Source organism: Helicoverpa armigera, chromosome 15 (assembly GCF_030705265.1).
Source record: "Helicoverpa armigera isolate CAAS_96S chromosome 15, ASM3070526v1, whole genome shotgun sequence".
Taxonomy (NCBI): domain Eukaryota; kingdom Metazoa; phylum Arthropoda; class Insecta; order Lepidoptera; family Noctuidae; genus Helicoverpa; species Helicoverpa armigera.
In genome coordinates, this window is record NC_087134.1 from 10532213 (window position 1) to 10555835 (window position 23623).

The window sequence follows — 23623 nt, forward strand, 5'->3', positions numbered from 1 at the left end:
TTTGTGGTTGTTCATAAGGAAACTACAAAAACCGTTACTTCAATATAAGCCTCGTTTAGTAGCGATAAATTGTAAAGTGCGCCACTTTATTTGCTAATTTATAAACAGTCTGATAGTTGAAGTATTATGGAAAAGGCTTTCTGCCTTTCTGCTAGTTAAGTTATTCCTGGCCGATTGCCAGACTCCGTGCGGTCGATAATAATCGTATTCCCACTGCGGAAGGGGTTGCCACTATCAAAAACTAAACGTATTCCAAATCATTTTATTTTATTCGTTTTCTCTTATTACAAATAACTTACAAAATTACGTACATCATTAATTTATTGTTACATTTCGATATATTTGTACAATATTTGTGGTTCTCGTAAAAAACTATTCCTAATTTTATATTAAATACACATTTTTGGAACAAATGCATGTTTATGAGCATTCTCTTTGAATCTGAGTATTATGTTAATAGGAAAGAATATTGAATTAAGATCATAATCTACCTAAGAGATAAATAATATGAATTATGTGTGTGTGTGAGAAATTCTAGATAGCCTTAGGTCCTTGACTTCAGGCAGACACTCAGTCTATGTATGAAATGAAAAATGACGATTAAACAATTTATTTTCATTACATTTCAAGTGATTACAGAGTAGTTTTAGCTTCAGATAATAAATATGAGCGGCGGATATAAACGTAGACAATAGTGATGATGGATATCTAGGCCTCATAGTGTTCCTATATCGACTGGTATCCTCATAATATTCACTTCGCTTTGACTTTGTCAAGAGTATCGGCATTTAACAAGTTCCTTACAACTCCTAGCGCCTACATTGCTTCTTATTTACACTGAACACATTCCAAAAGTATAAAATTGTAATACAAAATAACATGTTTATTTGTACTTTACAATAATCTCTTAATTCTAGCTTAGATTACACTTACAGCAAGTTAGGAGCTAAGTGGCAAAGTGGGATATGTCTTAAATTAATCATTTCATGAACAAGAATAAACTACAGAAAGCATTCGATATGTCTACGCACGTTATATATTAAAATCAGAAATAATTTAAAGCTGACGTCGTTATATCAACTTAACTTTAGGCCCCTTCACAATAATACAGAGTTTGCGCATCACAATCTAACATTATCGCGCGGCAAAACGATCCATTACAAATAAAGCCAGCAAAGGTGTTACAAATGAATGGAAAACGTCACATTTTAAACCGATTAATCCCAAATTACTCGTTCCAACATAAATTTGTCCAAACCCTTCCAGTTTAAGCCTTTTATATAGATACCGGCGACATTATGCGCGTCACAACACGATCAGCGCACGCGCACCGCACCTGGCTCCCATTATCCGCGACTTACGCTCGTGTGCAGCAGGCCTCGTGGCAAGATTTCAAAGCAGCTAAGGAAGACTTTTTGTAATCTATCTAACAATACTATGGCGTGGGGGCTACAACAATCTATCAAAAAGTCAGTCTTTTACATCGGAGGTGTGTTCACTAGGAGGGAGGAGGCACCACGAACAGCCAGGATCACGAGATGATGCAGTTCTTGTCGTGTTGCGCGTTCTTGCGCGCGCGCTCGCGCTTGGCGCACGCGAGCGCGTCGTTGGGCACGTACGAGATGCGCACGCCGCCGTACGCGCGCCGTGTCGGCAGCGTGTACGACTCCGCCGACGATGACGACGAAGAACACGTGCTGCAGTAGCTGCTGGCGTCCTCGTCACGCACCTTCTCTCTCCGCGGCGGCTCGTCCGGCTCGAACGCTTCATTGTCGTCACCGCAAAACCTCACCGTCCGTCCCCCTCTCGGTTTCCTCGGCGACTTGCCGTCCACTAATGTAAGTTCAGGCATCGAAGATGAGTGTCCTGGGGTGACTACTGCCTGTGCTTCCACAGGATGCGGTGGCTTCCAGTCATCAGGCGACTCATCTTTGTGATCGTCTAACGTCGGTGTGGGCTGTATTTGATGCTCCGTCATCGACTGTTCTAGTCGTAAGTCTGCTAGTGCTCTGTCCAGGCTGAGGCAAGCGTGCGGCGGTGGGGGTGGGTGAGGAGGCGGAGACTCCCGTATTAACGACTCACTCGGCTCTGAATCTGCGTCCATGTGTGGCGAGGGTTCTCTTTGCGGAGATCTAGGCGGCGACTTAGGCGATGGCATTCTTCTCGGCTTTGGTACACGCGGCGGTCTGGGTCCAGGCCCTGAGGAGTCGGACGGCGTCGGTGGCTCACCTTTGGAACACGCTATGGAGCAGAATATCGCTCCTTTCCGCGGTAGGAATGGCCTGCCGAGCAGGCTGGCGCGGCAGGTGTGGCAGGCGAAGCAGCGCTCGGTGGCGTGCCAGTGCTGGCCCTCGTGCGACATCTGGCCCTGGTCGACGCCGATGGGCTCCCCGCAGGCGTCGCAGTACTCGGCGAAGCAGGTGTCGAAGCAGGGCAGGCAGTAGGGCCGCGCCTCGCGCATGATGTACCGCTGCCCGCCCAGCTGCCGCGCGCACTCCGCGCACGCGAAGTGCTTCATGTGCCACGCGCGACCCTCTGCCTCCGTGCACTCGTCCGCCAGGATGATCTGGTCACAAACATATACATGGTTAAAATTTTATTCGCTAAGTACTTATCTTCAATGAGAACATGAAAGTAAGTACGTCATTTAGAACCGTAATTGAAGCTGCAGATAAGCAACTTCAATAAGAATAAAACGTTGACGCAGTAGCCACTAGGCTGTCATCTTCAAAGACAAATATTCAATTACACCATATTTTAAAACCGGTTCAATTTAATTAATTATCTGGATAAGCATGGGGTTAATTAGGCATTATTATTCATAGTGTTAGCCGGTGCTGTCGACCCCAAGAAAGTTGGTTCGCGACAATGCCATGGGAACGGCTCCCACGGCCGGCGAGTAATATTTTGTTCACGTTCATTAGTGGACTATTCACTCATTATTAATATTTCAGAAACGGTATTCTGTGTCGTGGATGCACGCCGGCCGATTGTTTGTGTTCCGATGTGTTCCGTGTTTCTTCAACGCGCTGCAATTGTCCGTGAATTGGGCTATTGTTGTATTCTGATGTAACGACCAATGTATTGTTTAAAGAGACGAGCTCAGCCGACCTTTCAGAGCCTCAAGAGTGTCACTGTGACATGCCAGGAAGTCAGAATCCAGGAAATAATATTTCCATGTTTTTCTGCAAAAACCTACCTATGTCATTTTTACGTGTTTCCTAGCAGAGTAACAAGAATTTACATATTTTAATGATTGTGTATACAGTTCTGACGTATAACATCAGATCATAATCGAGACATCGAACTTACTTCTACAACATTTTGTACAACACATTAAAAATAAACAGCTATTTAGTGCCTATTCATTACACATTTACAGAACTTTAAAAAACACAATTAATCGTACATTTACACCGACAAAATTAAGTAAGATATGAAAATTTACATCAGTTTTCCTAGTATAAAGTATGACTATATTATATTTGCCATGCTTAGCAACAATTAGGGTATATAGCCTAATTCCCGTGCCCGTGGGACAATCGCCATGGCCCCAGGAGGCAGGTCATGGGGCTCCCACCACCACTCCCACCATGGGAGCGTGGTTATCACACGCGTTATCAGCTACCGTTTTATTGTGAAATGCTCTAACAATTAGGCCGGAACTATAGTTCTGTGTTGTTCAGGGGATTAAGTTTGTATGTATTTTTGGTTGAGCGGTAATTTTTTTATTGTTTTAAAGCACGGTTTGCTGTATTTTTGATGTCCAGTTATGTATTTGTTTTAGGTTTTTTTAGTTGTAAGAGAGATGAAAACATGAAAATGAAAACATTTTGAATATAAAAGTAAACTGGATTTAAACGTATATATTTTTGTCATTTCTCCAAGTTGTATTTAAATGAATTTTCCAATGTAACGCAGGATGACTTTGTTAACACTATTTTTATAATTACACATAGAGAAGGGACACAAATGTTATGGGAACCGATAACGTGTTATGACTAGTGTTGTGCATTGTTATCGATACAACATGTGTCGACATGACTAACTTCTATCGACATCTGGTTATGAATCATCGATATCACTTAGATAGTGCTTAAGTTTTTGTATTATGTTTTTTATTGATAATGTTGCAAGGATCTAAATTATGCAAGAAGTGTATGTATGTCGCATTATGTAAGATTGGACAATGTAATGTAATCCGGATGTATCCGGATCCAAACCTATGTAGAGTCGGTTCTGACAGCGCGAGAGGATTGCTATAGCTAGTTATTTACCATGCAGGGAAATTTGTAAGTCAAGTTATTTTGCCGAATAATGAAGTAGGTGCTCAATTATGCATTCTTTAAACTGTAATGAACTATTAATAAAATTTATAAACTAAATTATTAAACAACGCAAAAAATAACAAGGCAGCTTATACATATTAAGCAGCTTCTAAAAACTTAGCACCTATTTTAATTTAATATTATGCAGGCAAAGTCAGGGCCAAAAGCAACGCTTATCGCCTGCAAACTACACATAAATTGGAGCTGATCTGCATTGCTGCACTCTTGACATTGCAGCTAAATGTATTAACTTTTAGCACGGCCTTCCTGCACGGTGCGGTGCAACGAAATGCAGTCGTAATGTATGGTGACTTGTAGACAGAACTGGGTCGGTGAAATAGTTTTATTGGTTTTTGGGGTTTATATATTTTGGAGGGAAGTTTTGGTTCAGTTAAAGTAATGACTATCGAAGTTTTGGTGTAATTTTAAAAGATTTTCATAATTTTGACATGAAGCATTTTATTAAAGATGCTCTATGATATACGTATATGTTATCAGAATGTTTAAATCAAATGAATAATTTTCGAGACTATTTAAGAAAATGGTGTTTTTCTTTCAATTTGTTTTATTTAAAGAATGTCTTTATCAAGAATTCTAATTATACTTGTCATGCGATGCAGCAAATCTAACTAATCTAGCTGACAATAAAGTGATACAGACACCACGACACTGTCACCTCAGTCAGGCTACCTCAGACAGTCGCAGTGGGTCGCGTGACGCCGCGGTATAAACCAGTGCACCCGCGGGTTCAACCCATCGTTACTCGCCAGGCTATCTACATCTCGATTCACATACCAGACCCCATACACTTAGATCAAGCCATAACTGATTAAATACCCAACATGCAAACCCATTACTCAATGGTATTTATGTAAATCATAACACAAATTGATCCCTCAAATCACCAGGTACAAAACAAAAGAATTTAAAATTTTCACCATTTTGCTCAAGCATACGTGACGAACAATCATTCTAGTGCTTCTAAAAAAAATTCAGGAATATATTTTCTCGTTTTTATGGTTGGCGTTAAAAATCACGCTTCTTAACCCAAAAATGTTATCAAATAGAAAAATAGTCATGGTGTTTTTTATATCAAAATATCACGATTATTTTAGGGAGTAAAATAAATAAAAGTTTTAACTGATTCCGATAAGGGCACACGCAGGCATTTTAATAAGTAAATTATAGTAATCAGCGCGGTTAGGCAACACGAGCAATATTAATCGTTGGAAATTATTCCTAGATTATAATTATCTTAGTGTTTGATCAGCGAATAATTATGAGGTTTTCTCCATGGGGTGATGTCGGAGGGCATTAATCATTGCCGTTTCATGGGGTTTATTGCCATGGTATTTAGAGCTCATTAACGACAAGCGTTGAGTTGGTTCACCCATGAAATGTCAAGTAATTAAATAAGCTTGAAACATTTAAAATTACCAAAAAAACCTCTTTTATGATGACTTGGTTCTTCAGCTTAAAATTATTTTCTGCTTTAAATTATATTGTTGGAATTTTTCTATAATCACATTACGATCTTCTAATCAGTTTGACGAGGCAATCTGCTTTGGACGCGGTGTACATTAACTACGGAGCGCATAATTTGCGCTAATTACTGGCGAGAGAGCTATGAAGACATCAGCTCTCCCATGGCCTTCCGACAGTTATTATCGAACATGCAACCATTTGCTATTTACTTTTATGATTTTAAATAATAATCCGATGATTAAAATTTTAACTTTTAATTGAGCATGGCTCAATTAAAAGTTAAATGGTCAAAATGCATAAGAAAAGTGTTCTTGTTAGGCTAACTTTTAAATAATTTTCCGTACATGTTTATGATTTCAAGCCTAGTACGTATTCCAATATTAGTAAATGCTTCTTATCTATAAAGAATATTTTGCCCAACCTGGCGTCTCCATGACAACCACGTGGTCAAAAAGTCAGAACGCCCACTAACAGAAACGACCTACTTAAACTAAATAACTGAAAGGGCTACTTCAGTTATCAGGGGCTTAAAGCCGTGTTTATCGGCGTAAGATCAAGAGATTTGGCCGTTTGCCCCTAATGTTTCCCCTGGCGTTTCCCCTCGACCTAGATTTGATATCGCGTGGTGTGTCTGGAAGGCCCTATGTGCCGAAGTCCGGAGAGCGGTGGTTTGACCAAGTAGAAAAAATCATAAAACTATTAATGGTGTATTTTTTAGGAATTTATCTATGATAGCAGCTACTTTATACCTGTAAGAAAGATTAGCGACAATTTTTAGGTTTTTTTTTGTCTAGCGTAGCATATCTTTGCCTTTTCAAAAAGCTATGTAAAGTAGTAGATAGTAGGCTCTGAAGTAAGTGTGTACAATCATAATCATCATTATCATCATCATCTCAGCCATATGACGTCCACTGCTGAACATAGGCCTCCCCCTTTGATCTCCACAGATACCTGTTGGAAGCGACCTGCATCCAGCGTCTTCCGGCGACCTTTATAAGGTCGTCTGTCCACCTCGTTGGTGGACGTCCTACGCTGCGCTTGCTAGTCCGTGGTCTCCACTCCATCAATACAATCATAATGTCATATTTGAAAGGCAAACCTCAAATAGTTTTATCATTGCGAATATAATATTCGTAAAAAGATTAATTGACCGTGTCACCCCAAAAGGTCGTAGCTCCCTTCAGCTGACGAAGTTTTAGGGCGAGTGAATACCAAGGAGTTTGTGTTCGACAGTAGATTATATACGTGCCGCCTCGTTTGTTATCTTCATCTAGAAATTACAGGATTGCCTGCGGTGGTCTGTGAAGTTGTGGGGGGTATAGCTGGCCATGTGCAAAAGGGATCCTAACTAATATGTAATGAAAGCAGAGGATTTTTTTTACTGGATATATCTGACATGGCTAGATGTTGGATTATGCAAAGTCAAAGGAGAACAAAGTGTAGGTGACGTGTCTGTTTCCGAAGAATTTCTGATATAATATTCAAATGTACGCATATTTTTTAGCGGACAATGTATTACAACCATATGGCTGGTCAGCATAAATTCCGCCACGGAGGCGTCCGCCTGTGTAATGTCTGAATAATAGGGGATGCACCCCCCACCCCCCGATGCTATCTACTTCCGGTCCGTTGGGCGGATATTGCCAACTGCACGCGCAATTGCGTCACCGGCGCCCGCGCAGCCCCGCGATTTTATGATAATGTTGCAGGTTGAGGTAATGGCCGTTTTGTACTAAATTAAAGATAACAACACCGTGCAATCGGTTTGGCATATTAATTGTCGCTGATAATGTAATTGTTGTGATTTGTTCGTTTTATCAGTTGTAGTTAATTTTAATTTATTGGTGTATAATACGTGTACTCTTTGCAGCTCTGAAACAGTCAAAAAATAATTTTGCCGTTTTTTTGGAGCTTGAAGGCTTTTAGCTTTACTTTTGTTCCTATTGATTTTAACATCTAATCTTCAATAGCAAACCACTTCAGCTCTGCATCCATTTACAAAAGTAACAAAATTCCTTCACTCACCTCATCACAGGCGGAACACCGTGGCTTGAGCGTCTCAGCGTGATGCCTCCCGCAGTACAGCCGTCCATCCTTCCAGAAGTACACCAGGTCCACCAGCAGCTCCTGGCAGGAGGAGCACACGAAGCAGGCGGGGTGCCACCGCGCGGATGGTCCGGCGCGTGCCGCGGACACGCACATGTCGCCTGCTGACATCGACTCCTCGCACTGGGGGAGGAAATATAGCAAATTAATATTTGAGAGAATATAGTTCTTGTACCTCTATATGGAGGCATGACGCAAGGTAGCACATAATCCAATCGATAAATGTTGTGGGCACATCTATCCTGATTCACATTCTTAAATTCAAGGGTAAGTACATAGTCTTTTTTGTGTTTTTTGTTTTTTATTGACTTTGGTCTCTATTAATCAGGTAAGGTGTTGATCGAGTTTACCATATCCTGCACGAAATTATTATTATAGATAACTTTTGTGTTCCGGATGAACGTTACTAGAGGATATTACAATATTCGTCATGCTGGGCAAGTACGCAAATTGGCGATTGAGACATCCTGAATAGAAGAATATTATAAATTACAGTTCCTACAGAGTTCTTAGAATAATTTGTAGGAGCAGCTTACTACAGTATCTATTTAGGCAGCTATGACTAACAAAATATCTACTGTTACAATATCGGCACGCGCTAACCGATTGCCTCTGCATACTAATTCGCGAAGATTAGAAAACGGCCTAACTTCCGACCACTTAATGTATTCCACTTATAATGATTGGCCATAAGCGGCGACCTTGTGGCCACCTCGGCCAGAAGGACGACCATTGTTCTACGTATGGAAAGACCAACGGCCAGGCGTATAAGGACCAAAATATTCCAAAATTGATCCCAAATTGTGTCATAAATTATCCTTGTTTGATGCAACTGTAGCAGATTGTCAGGCTGGTAAGACATGTTAGGGTTCGTTTTATGTAAAGTCCTCTTCATGGACCTAAAGTAGACTTAAATGGCATGATATATTTTTAGGTGCTTTAATAATTATTATCAGTGTGAAAACTCTTGAACTATGTAAGTAATCTGTGACCATACCATTCGTCACATGGTCTATGTTTATCTCCAACTTGCGTCAATAGTTTTTGTGCAACACTTACACAGTCACGCGTCATTTATAGCTAGCCTATCATAATGAATGAACCTCTCGTGTAGGAAGTGCTCGGGTTGTTCCTAAAATGGCGCTGGCAACAATAGTAGCCGGTCAAGTCATCGGCGCGGCATCCCTTGTGTTCGCGTTTAGCTGCGCCGGAGCAGAGCACTGATTCACGCGTGTGGCTTGCTAGAGTAAGTAAAGGTGATGCTGGTTTTATGTTTTGCCTTCTTTGGGTATGGAAATGTACTAAGATTGTCTATGCAGTGTTAAAATTAAATTATACTATGTTATTAATTTTACCTAATATTTTAACACGTCACTTGTGAAAAGTGGATACCTAATTCGTACAAGTATAATTATTTGTTAAGTAGATTATGATTCGTTCTGGTCGTTCAGTCCACAAAGCTCAAAGCTGATTAACAATCATTGAGCACAAGTTTCCTAAATAAATCGAACGTTAACAGAATTATTCATGTAAGTTTAAATGAATACGATCGCAAAAACTTCATTGGCAGTTACTTATAATAAATTCTCATCGTTAAACAAAGAACCCTTTGCTACATTCCGCATTGTCCCTTGAAGGGCACAAATTCGCGTTGAGGTACGCTCTGATAGGGACCTAGGCACGTACGAGGGACCTTCGGGGAACGAGCATATAATGTCATTGTGTTGGCCCACCGGCGCCCTTTGTGTTCGGCCCTTCAGACGGTTTATTAGACCTCTATTTGGAAACTGCGGTAATAGTAAAAGATGTCGCTGGTACTTGCGAACTGAAGTCAGATATGTGATATTTTTGACAATTCACAATTTTTGACCGGCTTCCCAAAAAGGACATTTTCCTCAACTCGGATGTTTGTAGGTTTTTTTTTATGTTTGAAGCAAAAGCTCATGTCAAATTTTTCTCTCACCATACATAAGGCGTGAAGTTCAACGCTTCGTACAGCTAGGTATAGCGTCCATTGAGGAGCGATGGCTACATTTCGTGAGGAATGTGTTGCCTCGGATTCAAGGCACGATTACTATAGAGTACTGGCGTGCTATGCCCGGGCGATGCGTCTGCGCAGCCAGACGCTCTCGCGCATGACTCACTATTCCGCCACGCTGTGTGCTGCGCAAGTCATAAGAGATAGCGTGTAGTTAAAGCATTAGTTAAACAATTAAAACAATATAAGAGTTATTAACAAGGTAAATGCATGCTTCTAAAGATAAATGGTTTAACTGGGTGGGATTATAACGACATCAATTGATAATGTAAGTTTCTGGAACAGCGACCTAGTTAGGCATATCATGGGGCACCGCAAATTAATGAATTGTGAGTCCTGAGTTTGCAAACGTGTGTTATAAAAAAAAAACTTTCGTATTGATTTTATTGGAATCATCCCAAATGATAACCGACAGGCGGTAAATCTGTAATCAGAGTTCGATCACAATTTTTTGATTTTGGAGTACTTTTTCGCTTTGAGTCGTCGTAGCATAGCGAGCAATTTTCTCCATTGGACAACGAATCGCAAGGGTCAAACTAAGAGGCAATTTTCTCCTTTTTGGGATAGCCCTGGGTTTAAAAGTAAACCACTATAGTTAGACCTGGCGTCTCCTGTATATTGCAACGTTTCAGGGGTTTACTTAATTAGCTGAGGTCCTTACACAAGTAAACTGTGATCCCACGCAGTTTGACCCAATTCTCGTTTGCTGAACCTATATGAACGTCTCGAGTAATTTGTTGGTGAAAGTACTGATTATGTGAAATCTGTATGAGCTTGGTCGTGTTGACAACCACTATTATATAGGATTGTTATGTATGATCAAGTTATGAGCTGAGAGATCAATAAATCGAGTTAGAGAATAGATGGAGTTGCACTACTCAGAATTGTGCTCAGAAGAATCTCCTTTAATATATGATTTTATTGCAAATTGTCCATACTTTGTGCAACTTACACTAAAGATAAAATATTCTTTCTTCATAACAGTAGGTACGTAGCCTCGACAATTTCATGCATTGCAGTGGCAGTGAGGTAAACTTGCCTACTTGACCTTTAACTTACCGTCGGCCCAAACGCCGCAATGTGGCGAAATTCCTCGGAACAACCTTGCACTCCTCGATTGATTTATTATACCTATTTCTACCGCAATCAATCACCTTCTATGAATTGATATCAACATGTGCTTTGGCTCACGGGAACTCTATTTGTGCTATTTTTGTTTGAAGGTTCTGATGTCACAGTTGTCGTTTTTCGATTGAGTTATCATTTAAATCTAGACAACGATAAGTAACTTACTGTCTAAACCTAAAGTTGCTCAGCCTCTGGTAATGACATCAGTTAGCTCAAGTCATTAGCCTGCTCTCTAAAAATTATGCACATAATCATATCAGTCGTAAGTGAGCAAACTCCGCATAACAATCAGGTCCTGTTGAACTCCAGCACTCGCTCCCCATTCATAGCAGCCGATCAAACGCATCGTATGTGCCATGAGTAATACTTTGACTTTCACTGCTACGTGACAGACGGACGGACGGTCAGCTGAGCGGAAACGGAGGTGACGTCACCACCAACCATTGTTCACCTACGATTCTTGGAGCCTACAGCAACCGGTGGTGATGAGGCCGGTAGTGATTTAGATGTCGGCCTGAGGAAATTGCGACTTCCCTGGGTAGTCACCAGTCATTTTAGTGTGAATGCTAAGCGGGGCGAGTGTTTGTTGGCTATTTATCTAATGATGCAGTCTGCACGCGTGCTGCGCCGCGGCCCGCATATTACTAGTGCTACACCGCAATGCAGGCTGAGATTTAATTGATATGTACGAGAGAACTGCGGTTTATCGGTTTCCGCATCTGTTTTTAACGTGGATTGAGCTTTCATAACTATTTCAGCAATAAAAATACAAACATACACTGGCTAATAATTTGGGATCTCCGAAAACAAATAAATACGGGAGGACCACACAAATGATATGAAAAACGGCCAATCATCATCAAAAAAGTCATCACGGGTGTAATAGACCCCCGTCGGGAACAAATCGGCGCTAATTTATTAAAAAACACAAGCGGCGAGGACCAAATCAAACAGAGGTCCGAGAGACCCGCCCCGTCCACCATCAGAAACGATTTGGACTTGAAAAGACGCCGACGTAGATCACTCCTAATTATGAATATGAATTTTGTGCCCGAAGAGCTCTTTCACTCGAAATGCAACCTTATTTTCTCTTGCATAAAGAAGATCTACACTTTCAGTTACCGCAAAATGAACGTTGTAGGGCCGCTAGCAAAAACTTGGGCTAACTTTCGGCAAGCTAATTACAACGTGCGATGTACTGACGATTTGTAAAATATATCGCAAATATTGGTGTTGGCTGACGGACCACCTACTACGATGTTAATAGGCGGAGAAAAAACTGATGATCTGCTTCGGATACTTTGTTTTTAGATATATTGGAAGATATCAGTCGAAATAGCGTGTTTGTATAATGGTTTTATAATTTTAAGGGTGTAGAAAGATTAAGTGGCAAAAGATTCGCGGCGGTACTTTTGAGAGATAATTTTGACAGCAATCATCTTCTATCATTTGGTAAACTCGCCATTTCGGATTAAGGATTGATTCAGACTAACGGATTGTGACAACCGATTATGAACAAGACATTAAATATAATACTGTTGTTATTTTTATTGCAGCAATCGTATCTGTTAATAGAGCGTCACTTATTGTTGTAATTCTTAGTAATCACAAGACAGAATACATTGTGAAATTATTTTAACATTTGTATGGAGAGGATTGATTTATATATTCATTCCGTTTTGGATTATTTGTGGTTTGTGGTTGATTGGAAAGTTATTAAAATTTCTGATTTGAAAGTAACATTTTGCGAATTGCAACTTGTTCCTGATTTCAGACGTTAATTGACATAAGAGCTTATATCTTTACAGAATGAAGCTTCATTTACCTACTTACACCTCCTCCCACGGAATCCTATCTTCCCAAATCCCAGTTCCTACAATTCCCACAGTAGTGTACGTCACGCGTAAGGCCCTACACTTGTCTTATTTTTTAATTTTCTTTTTTTAACCGAAGATACCTGCAGCGTGCCCCCGGACAGTTAAACGCTTTGACGGCGTAACAAACTGAAGCTGCTGCATCGATTGCTTTCAATACATCGCTGCTTTTGTTGCACTCTTTAGTTGGAACATTTCTTGTTGTGCTAGCAATGGTTGTGTTACAAAGGCGTAGTTTAGTATAGTTTTTTTAAGGAAATGCGTGGTGGTCGCGTAATATCGGGCGGATCGAACCGAGATCACGTATACTCGCGTTCCGGGAAAGCGTTAGCGAAACGACACTATTGTTCAACAAACAAATTGACAAACAATGCGCTGCCATGTTGTTTAGATTCATGTACGGAGACGTTTAAACCCTTGTTAAGTAAAAAGAAGAGGGGAAGAACTTTTATATATGTTGTCCAAGATTTATAGAGTTTTGAACTAGAACGGTATGTTTTGATCATAGTGGTTTATGAAATATGGCGAAAGTTAGATTAATACAGTAAATAACTGAAAGCAAAGCTGCCTTAAAAGCACCAAAAGAAAATATAGACAAGTTATAAGGAAACACTATCAAGTATTTGGCAACTAACATTAAAGTCAGAATTCGCTACAGACGGTACGTCATGCAGTATTATAAAATAAAGTAACTAAATGTATTTTCACGCCGTAAAGCATGGGGTCAGTAGAACACCAAGTTACCGTCAAATTGAGCAATTTCAAGTCTCGTGCACGCATAACGTTATTTAAGTGTTTCGTGTACCAAAGACGAAGCCAGGGAGACTGCAAGATTGTTTCTATAGCAAAGCAGCATGACTTATGGATTATGGTTTTCATTTAATTTATTTCTCCAAATCAGCAGAAGGAGATTAGGATGGTTCTTATAGTTATCAACCTAATTCTTGTGATCATCATACGTATAGTTTGGTATATTACAAAAACTAAAGCTGTCCCCTTTACAATAACACTAGAATAGATGTAAAGAGGCATCATTGATTGTTTTCGTAGAGTAGTTTGTTTGTGCTTCGGAATGGGAGAGTTTCTGAGAGGTTTGTTCTCACTTTGTTTTTGTTTGTGGTATCGGCCATCTTTGGTCCTTGTAGCGGTTTCTCCCAGGTTTCGAGACGCCTTGTACGCCATTGAAGATACATTGAGCTTAAATAACGTTGTTTGGTTTAGTATGAAGTTGATCTAGATGAAAACGTTTCTATAGATCAATGAACCTATCAAATATCAACTACAAGAACAGCTAATCCCCAACATCATCACCACTCATCATCAAAAATCAACTCCATCACCGAAATCAAGAGCCCATCATGAAAGCAATTTCTGTCATCGTAAAACAGACATCACAATCCAGTCTATAGTAAAAAATGGATGGTCGGCGCGGGCGGTCCGAGGCGCGTGTGAGAATCGCCTCGGCCGTGAAATCGTCACTACGTCGACCTCACTAAAAACTAAAAAACTGTCGAAATCCACAGGTTTAGAGGACGCGGGACGGGGACGGCCCGACCGGTTTAGGTCTTGAGCTTTTGAGGCACCAGTAATTAGGTTGTGTGTTGAAACAGTTCTAGAAGTACAAGGCTTGGTTCTGGCTTCGTGGTCTAAGAGGTCTAGTCTAAGAAAACCAGATACAAGACGTCTTAAAAAAAAGACACGATTGAATACATGGACTGAGTACAAGTGCACTTGAATACTCTATTTATTTTAATAACTTTTCTGGTGCCACAACCTTATATTCGTTTACATCCATTACGGTACACAGCGATCTTGTTACGGTTTAACTTCGTCATACTCATAGCTGTTGTTTCTTTATTATTTTCAATACATTTCTTTGAATTTCTCTTCACATCTTATTAGACAAGCTATTTAAATTACAGCGACACGGCCACGATACGATTCACAGATTATTTAACTGCAGAAAAGAAAACAAAACGAAATTGTTGTTTTATCAGCTCAAACTTTAGTTTATTCGTAATAAAAATATCAATAAAACACAATTAGAAGATAATTTTCTAATTATCAAGAAACAGAGATGGGCAATAATTATTTTTATCTGCAGCAGTCGGTGTAACTGATAGCCCGGGGTAGATTTACGTCCCGACACCAAATGGATCACTTCTATCTTCGACAACTTTATATTCTTTTAACTTTTTTGTTTCTTTATCTTTTTTTTCACGCTAAACAATGCGTCGGTAAACGATAATTAAAAGTGGAGGCTATAGCGCCTTTCCTAAGTTTTTTTTTTTGGGCTGTGGCTGTGGAATCTAATCCAATTGACTTTACGGACTGACTAATTGATTGGTTTGGTGTTTATTTTTGTTATCTGTGGGGAAGATAGTGTTGATTTATTTTGAATCTTTTGCTTCGGGGAAACTGTGCGTGGTCCACTACTTTGGAAACATGAGTTCAAAAGTTTAGCTTTTTTATTATTAGCAAACGAGTGAGGGTTCTAAGTAGCAATAAAAGTTATATATTTATAAAACTAATAAAAGTGTCGTATGCTCGTAAGACTTGGGCAAATAATGATTGAAATAGCAATGGAATGTCGAGTAAGCGAAGAATCAATTAACGTGCTCGAAAGTTTTGCATTCAACACATGAGTAAGGTTTAGGTCGGCTACAAAGTGTATTAACAGAATCATTTTGCCATATTGCTCAATTAGTAGAAATTAAAATAAACTCTCCATCCCGGTAAACATGCATTTACCTCAAGCCGATGCGTTGGTGACTAGGGTCACGTATTCAAACCAGAGTAAAATTATTAACACACATTTCAAGTGAGGATCAAAATGCTTTTTCTGCATTCCACCTTATAACTTAGGTCCCTAAAATCTGAGAGGTGCTCAGACTCTCAGGAATGTCGAAATTAAGCCAGCCCGCTTTTTTGGAGTGGAATTTTTGTATTGCATCTTCAACATCGGTATTCTAATTCACAGTGGGCGTGGTCACACCGAACCCTATTTAAATTATATTGAAATAAATGGTTTTTGTCGGCAGCCATGTTGAGAATAAGTTCCATTTCAATCGAGACCCTGGTCCTCAGGGTATGCGGGGCATGTGACCTTGCTGAGGTCTCAAAGGAATTTTAATTGTTTTTCGATGTGAATTTCGAAGGTGGGAATTTGAATTAATTGGCCTGATAACATTTTGATATTTATATGCATTCCGTAGAACGAACTGCCTTCTGACTCAAGAAGTATTATACCTTTCTTAAATTTTGAACCAAATAAACACAATCACCAGATTTAACATTATAAATTAAGCATAAAGCTAATTCAGATGAATGAGATGGAAAATAAAATGAGTGCCTTAAAATACTGGCGCCAGAGAGGGACAACAACATGTCATTGTATTTATATAATGGTTTGTCTACAAGCGTGTACGATTGTGCTTCAGTCCCGAGTGTTTTTTTATTTGATGTTATTATTCATAGGTAAGCATTATTGTGTCGCAGCCGAGATTCTCGCACCGGCTGCTTAGGAATTAGGGTTCTTTGGATGACGGTTGAATTAACTAGATGCTCTCACGTTAGGGCCAATTACGGCACGAATGATGTAGCGTTTTGGAAATATTTGAATCCGATCTGTACATACCGATAGATGAAGGCAAATATGTTGCTGAAAGGTTAACTGCAAATGTGTTACTTAAAAGGAATTAATAAACAGTGCTTAAGCGAGAAATAAAACTTAGACATCCACATTAAATCACAGCAATTCAAAGTAACCACATTGAACGGAATCTATCAATAAACCGTCGCGGGTACAGATCCCTTCTCAGTAAAATCGGAATCACAAAGATTTTTTGTTCGCACCACGATTTTATGTGAGGAATGTGAAGTTTCGGAGATTATGTTCGTCGGCGGAACAAAGTCGACGAACAGAGGTACACTATTGTTGGCTCGTCACCATCAATGTGGAACATTCCGCCACAAGCTTCGAAACTTTGTCAATATTTAGGCGGTGTATTGATAAAGAGAGCTAACAAAATATTTTAATGTTTTCCAAACTTTATTTTGTAAAAAGCACATACAATTGATTGTGCTGTCAATTAAAAAGAACATGGTAAAACCTTAGGATTCAGTTATCAGTTACAGATGAAGAACAAAGCGCTTCCGAAAACGAAAGCAAAATAGGTTACAAGCGAAGAAACACCACCTTTCAACATATCGCCATTTATGACACAAGCTAACACAACTCCTTTATTTTGCTGAAGTAATTCTTTATCTATCCGTACACATTGTTCGTCGCCGTGGGAACTGCGGCCCGTTACTGCTATCTTATCGGCGATAGCTCTGTATGGCCGGCTGTGTTGTTCCAGGGCCCACTAGATGGCTTAATTGGTCAACCTGCATGTTTTGCCATTTTTATGACTCAATTTTGGATGCAACTCGTTAAAATTTTTTGGATGTTTGGTAGCTCTTCTTCTTTCTTTGAATTTAATGGCTTGTGTTATTTATTGTTTTGTTCTAACTGGAATTGTATATTTATTTACATTGTACTTACTTAATAAATAATGAAATATTCGAATCACATTTTGTAAATATCATATAGAATGTTAATATCAGGTATATTCTAGGTCAGATTTTTGTAAGAATCCTACAAGACAAATAGTTTCTAATGAAAATGAAATTACTTATTTGAATACATGAGTTAATTTACAATCATCTCACTTTGTATTCATCCCCATAGAGACGGCGCAGCAGGCTGCGACCTTCACCTTGCTAGCTATACAGTCGTCTAGACTGAACGATTTCCTACCAAAAGCTTTCGACAAAGTCACGAACCTACTTCACAGCTACTACATCGTAGTTTTTGTTCGGGAGGTCTATGCTTCCGAGAGACTGCAAAACTCTTTGTATAGGAAACAAATAATAAAATTCTTGTAGTCAAGGAAGTGTTTTTTTCCAAGGGTTACCGGTAAGGAGTACTCCAGGGTGGGCTATTAAGCCCGTCGCGCTAAGGTGACCCCGCCGAAGGACGTTCTTTATGATTTGATTTGTTTATTCTGCGGTGTTCGCAGAAAATTGGGCAATTCAATAAATACAATTGGAATTAAGTGTAGGGGAGTTGTTTTAAATTTTAGGTACTAAAGATATGCCCTTAATTCGATAAAGGGTGAATAGTATTGCTCTGTGGTTTTTCCGTCTCGTTTATTTAGTATGGAGAGTGACGTAATATAAAAGCGTATTTTATTTGCTTAGAAAGGCAATCATATCAATGGTAATTTGAAGGTTGATGGAGAATAAGGATAACATACTTAAGGTCCTATTCTTCAGCCGAAACGTGCCCCATTTAAATATTCATTACACAATAACAATTGGTATAAAAAACCCGAGTCACCGACAGATGACAGGCAGACACGAAGGCTCGGACATGTCAAATAGAACAGTAAAAGCAACAATATAAGATAAAGTATAAGGGTGTGTTTTTTTCAATGAATATTCTAAGTGATGATTAACATAATCGCGGGACAAGCTGCGAACCAGAGCGGGCGTGTCACACTTGTAAAGAAACTCATAAAAATGCAAACATAAGTTTTGGAAATTAGTTAAAAAGTTGGTAAGAGTGAGCTAGAAGTTGGGCAGGAGTTCTGTAGGTTTTATTTTGATTCAAAGAAAACTTTTGAACGAACCTAAAATAGAAATGGGAAAAACGCTTTAGCATGCATGCATATTTTGCAGTAGTTACTTAGTAGATTTATTTGCTAGCGATGAAACAATTAATTGACACATAAGTAGAATTAAGTCTAGGTACTATGTACATAAAGTTCTAGGTGCAGTTTCGTTCCATAACACACGAGACGATGTTTATCTACATATGAAATTGTATGAAGAAACCTTTTTAAGTAATTCAGGAGTTTTCACGTAACCCTAAAACTGCGGTCATAACTTTGTAAATTGATAAAAAAGCGATGAATGTAAAAAATTGTCTCGTGTCGATGCGTTATCTAAATAGATTGTATAATGCTGTACTGCTTTCGATAATCTTCAGTTTTTTACATTCTACCCTCGCTGTTTGGATACTTCGTAATTGATTCTTTATTGCTTTTTGATCGTTTTCAATAACTTTTTGTTGGTTTAGTGATAATATTTGTATTATAGTTTAAGATCTTTTAATAAATATGTAGTAATTTACGTGAAATTATGAGGTTCAGGCTGCAGAGTTTTAGGGGCCAGTATCATAATCATGTTTCTTGCTGAACATTGAAGAGTTTCAGTTTTATTTATACCTACAGTCGTCATTGAATCTATAACTGTAATTAAAATGTTAACTCTAATGTTAACTGTGCACCATACAGCCTTTTTATCCGGGTGCAGAAAGCAGTTCCCTCAAGTTGCTGTTGGCAGAAGCTATTAAATAAATAATTACAAATGTAACAGCTTTTCTCCGAACATGAGCTTCTTAATGCAGCAATTTACTTCGTTTCAAACGAATTAAAGCAATTATTTTACAGAGGTTTTATTGACATCATTAACGACACTTAACTTAATGAAATCATAAGTATAAAGTGTATAAGTAAAGAATATTCCGCTTATATTTGGGTGGTCCTGATTGCGGGTTGTCGCCCGGCCACACACTCGCTCGGTACAGTATTGTGAGCGGTATTCACTTCTACTAAAACCTCTTTATTTTTGAGACTTTAAATTCATAAGTTTATAGCTGATTCCTCGCGTTTTTGTACAGATTTGAATATTTCATGCGTTTGCGTTTTCTTTGAATGAGCTTGTAACGAGGTTTGCTATCAACAATTTTAATTCAGACAGTAAACTTCTTTTATGACCAAAAAGGTTCGAAGCAAAGTACTCATTGTCTAAACCTCAAATTGACAGCAATTATTTCTTCTCTCAACATAAAAATGTCATAAATCGGCCATCATAAATTTTCTGTGACATGAATAATGGATCCGAAAGATAAGAGGAAACCTTTGAATTATCGTGAACACATTGCCAGCCGATATTACGAATCCCATGCAGGACATCTTTTTGTTAACAACGTAAACCCTTTCCATACAGTCGGAGGTCAAACCTGTGACGCCAAAGAACAGACTAACAGTAAACGGAAAAATGAAGAATTTGATTATCACGATAATAGACAATTTGATTATCACGATAATAGACAAACTCAAGAACTCACTGCTTCGCCGTCTAGGGAAATCGTAAATGATATTCTGAAAAATTATCCGTTCAACGGAAATGTTATTGTGAATGACGAATACAATGAGATACACGAAGCTTTTTTAGCTGGACATCCGAGAACAGTCTCACAGCCAATGGTTAGCATGTCGACAAATGTATTTAATACTGAATATGTGAGTTGTTCAAGAGATGTGAATAAAACATCACAATATGATCATAAAGTTAGGTTTGGTGAATATGATCAGCAAAATAACAACCAAAGAGCCTTGTCTAACGATGAGATTATGACGGAGCCACCACCAGATGGAAACAAACGTTGTGAGAAAACTACATACTGCCGTCCATTACTAAATATGTATAACCAACAATTCATATATAAAACTATGCAAAGAAATGCTAGGTTACAGACACTGGTTAGGAAATTAGTGATTGCGCGGGAAAGAGAAAAACGTAGAGAGGCATGGAACAACTACATCAATGATTTGAAGAATAAGCACAGGTATTACAGTAACGAACCAAATACAATATCACCTCAGTATGTACCAGGAGATTACAACCCTCCGGCGACGATAGACGATTTTTATAATGTGAGAAGCCACTGGCCTCAGTCAAACCCCTGTCAACATTTGCTCGATGATCTATACGGGGGTTATACACCAACAAGTGCATTAAGGGGGTATTTATGCGATTACGACGCTAGTGTACCTGACGTCAGAATGTTTGCTTACGAAAATAACCGCATTTGTTACCCTACATCTTCCCAGGCTTGTATGCTTAAATGGAATAAAGAAAGATTAAGCCAGGGTTATTCATATGAATTTGGCTCTAGACCTAGATATTATCGTGGAAATACTATAGTTATCGAGAATGATCAAAAATATTCATTTGATAAATTACAAGGAACTACAAGACCGTATCCTATTCACCCTTTGAGCCCAACAATAAGAACACCATCACCACCAAGTAATTCAATGACCCAAAGTCAAACAGATGAAACTATAAAACCAGGAAACCCCACTCCGTCTGCTCGACACGAAAATGAAAAAATTCTACCGGATGTTAAGGAAGAATTAGAGTTTACAACCGAGATTAAGCCTGAACCATCCCCAGATGAAGCTGGAATATATTATCCATTTAATAAAGGTACAAATACAATGGACAGGGATGTAGTAACACCGTTGCAACAAAAACAACTGCAGGATTATGTGAAACCGACACCTTCTAAAGATAAAAAGAAAGTCAATCCTCCTAAATTTGATAAGGACGAGGGTTCCAAAAAGCTAGAAGATTTCAAAAATAAAATGGTCGAAAAATTTCGTAATAAACAAAAAGAACCTAGCAACGAATATGAACTTAAACAATCTGACTCATTTAAAGAAAAATTTAAAAAAGTCACTGATAACATTTCAAGGTTAAAAGAAAAAATGCGACAAAACGACGAAGATACAAAACTTAGAACTTTAAATACAATTGAAGCAAAAATTGATGGTATAATGAAATCTATCAACTCCATAATGTCGGAAATTAAAGTGAAGAAAAATAAAATACTTTTGTCCAGAAAAACTACTGCAGTATCTCGTTGTACCACAACGGTTACCAATAGCTTAAATGATTTAAACCGTCATCGAAGTGACCCATACGGATTTATCAAAAATGAAGAACATTTAGTTGGAGTGGTACACAGCAGTTCCAGGAGTGTAGCAATTACTGAAGTTGGGCCGAGTGATCTGAGAAGACACAGAGACTCCAGTACTTCCAGAATATTATTAGAAGAAATGAAAAAGAGTGATAAAGTTAAGAGAGACATTGAAGAATTGCTGAAGCTTCGTAACGAGAAACACGATTGCTCAGTGAACATAACATTTGATATTCCAACCAGAGATCGATCGACCGAAGTAACAAATTCTCTGTCTAAAGCTAAATTCAAATCTGTAAGCGCGACTGTAATTACAGATATACCATTGAGTAGTAGAATGAATCAGGAGCACCAGCAGATGACTATAGCTGTGAATACTGATCCTCTGGGCTTTCTGGCTCTGCTGAGGGTGTCCACGGAGACGGTGAAGCAGCTGCTGTCATACGTGCCGCACCTGAACAGCATCTCGTACCAGTCGCTGCTGCCGCTGCCGTCGGCGCAAGGCGTGTCGCACTACATCTGCAACATCTGCGGCGCCGCGTTCGGCCGCCCCTCGGAGCTCAGTGACCACATTGAAAAACATAATTTGGGAAAGACAAGGTAATTGTATCCTGTTTTCTAACCCCATGTACAATGTTGATGTCTAGTTGCCATAACCGACATTATAGTCAGTGATAATTAGGAGTTACTTCCCAAGATAACGATTCTTATTCTGATAATATTACAATTTTCTTTTTGTCAGGGATTGTTGTGTATGCCGCCACTCTCTGGACCTGCGGCACGCTCGGCCCGGCCTGTTCACGTGCCAGTGCTGCGGCCAGAGGTTCACCAGGGCCTACTGCTGCGAGCTGCACCAGCAGAGCTGTGCCAAGCAGCAGGGCATGCCGCGAGACGTCCCCTCCGGGAACGTGCTGCTCCGGTAGACGAGTCCTGCCAGTCGCTGGCTATCTTGCTCGTAAACATATAGATATTACCATAAACTTAAAATTAAAAGTATGCTTTGTTGATGGTATTAGCATGCTTTTAGTGAAAATAGATTCAAAACTTTTGCAACGATTGAGATGGTCGAATTAATTTGTATTCCAATGTCACATAATATTGTCAATATTCCAGTATCCGAAACAATTAGCAAGCAATTACGGAATTTATTTGATGTTTGTCTGACTAAAATAAATTATAATTGTTTTCCACTGTGTATTTTATTGACAATCAAACCGGCGAGTTGGGTAGATTTTTTCTGGCACAGTGGGTCGATATCGGCGCGGGTGGACACAGACTTTACGTTTTCGTTATAATTGGACGTAGGGCTACGTGAATGCTGTCAATGGGTCTTTTGTGTGTGCCGCAGCGCATCCATCATGCTTGTTTGTACGGCCCTTAGGGACACCCATTATAGTGAAATGGGCATAAAATTCCGTCGATGCATCACAATGGAGGAAAGCAACATTATATGTAATTATGTCAGGTTTGAGGTGAAGCGTTATAATGATATTATAGTTGCGAACGATTCGCCCATTGTCGAGATAATATAGCGTTTAAGTAAAGATGTAGTAAAATGACAATAAATGCCCATTGTATTGTTGGGTCATGAATTTGATTGAATGATTGGAAAAAATATACGAAGTTTTATAGTTTTAGGATAATCAGACCAAGGTTAAATAAGAACAAAGTATGCTATTTCTAGCAATAAGGCAAGCAATACGTGGGATATAGGAAAAACAAAAAGCAGAAACCGCAGTGATCTAAAGAAACAATTTCCAAACACTCTGGCTACAGTGTACTTCCTAAACACCGGATGGTAACAATAAAACTCCTTGTGACAGTTTTCGATTATCTCTTCAAAGATTTT

The 23623-nt window shown here is 39.1% G+C and overlaps 2 protein-coding genes across 5 annotated transcripts in view; one reads left to right on the forward strand and one right to left on the reverse strand.

The window, feature by feature from the left end:
- Window positions 1-238: 238 nt before the first annotated feature.
- The window catches only part of LOC110377914 (protein prickle), a 272653-nt gene continuing 249268 nt past the window's right edge, over window positions 239-23623 (reverse strand). Inside the window, exons 6-7 of one of the 4 annotated variants that reach the window (XM_049845093.2) lie at window positions 7839-8042; window positions 239-2566 (exon numbers count right to left, since the gene is read on the reverse strand). In XM_049845093.2, coding sequence (XP_049701050.2) covers window positions 1532-2566; window positions 7839-8042 — 1239 coding nt within the window. In that variant the 3' untranslated portion in view covers window positions 239-1531. The remainder of the gene's footprint in view (window positions 2567-7838; window positions 8043-23623) is intronic. The other 3 variants (XM_064038078.1, XM_064038079.1, XM_064038080.1) reach the window with 3 other exon arrangements.
- LOC110377915 (uncharacterized) lies at window positions 19333-22958 on the forward strand. The gene is made up of 2 exons (XM_021336969.3): window positions 19333-22374; window positions 22517-22958. The coding sequence occupies exons 1-2, from the start codon at window positions 19901-19903 to the stop codon at window positions 22695-22697; spliced, it is 2655 nt and encodes an 884-aa protein (XP_021192644.3). The 5' UTR covers window positions 19333-19900; the 3' UTR covers window positions 22698-22958.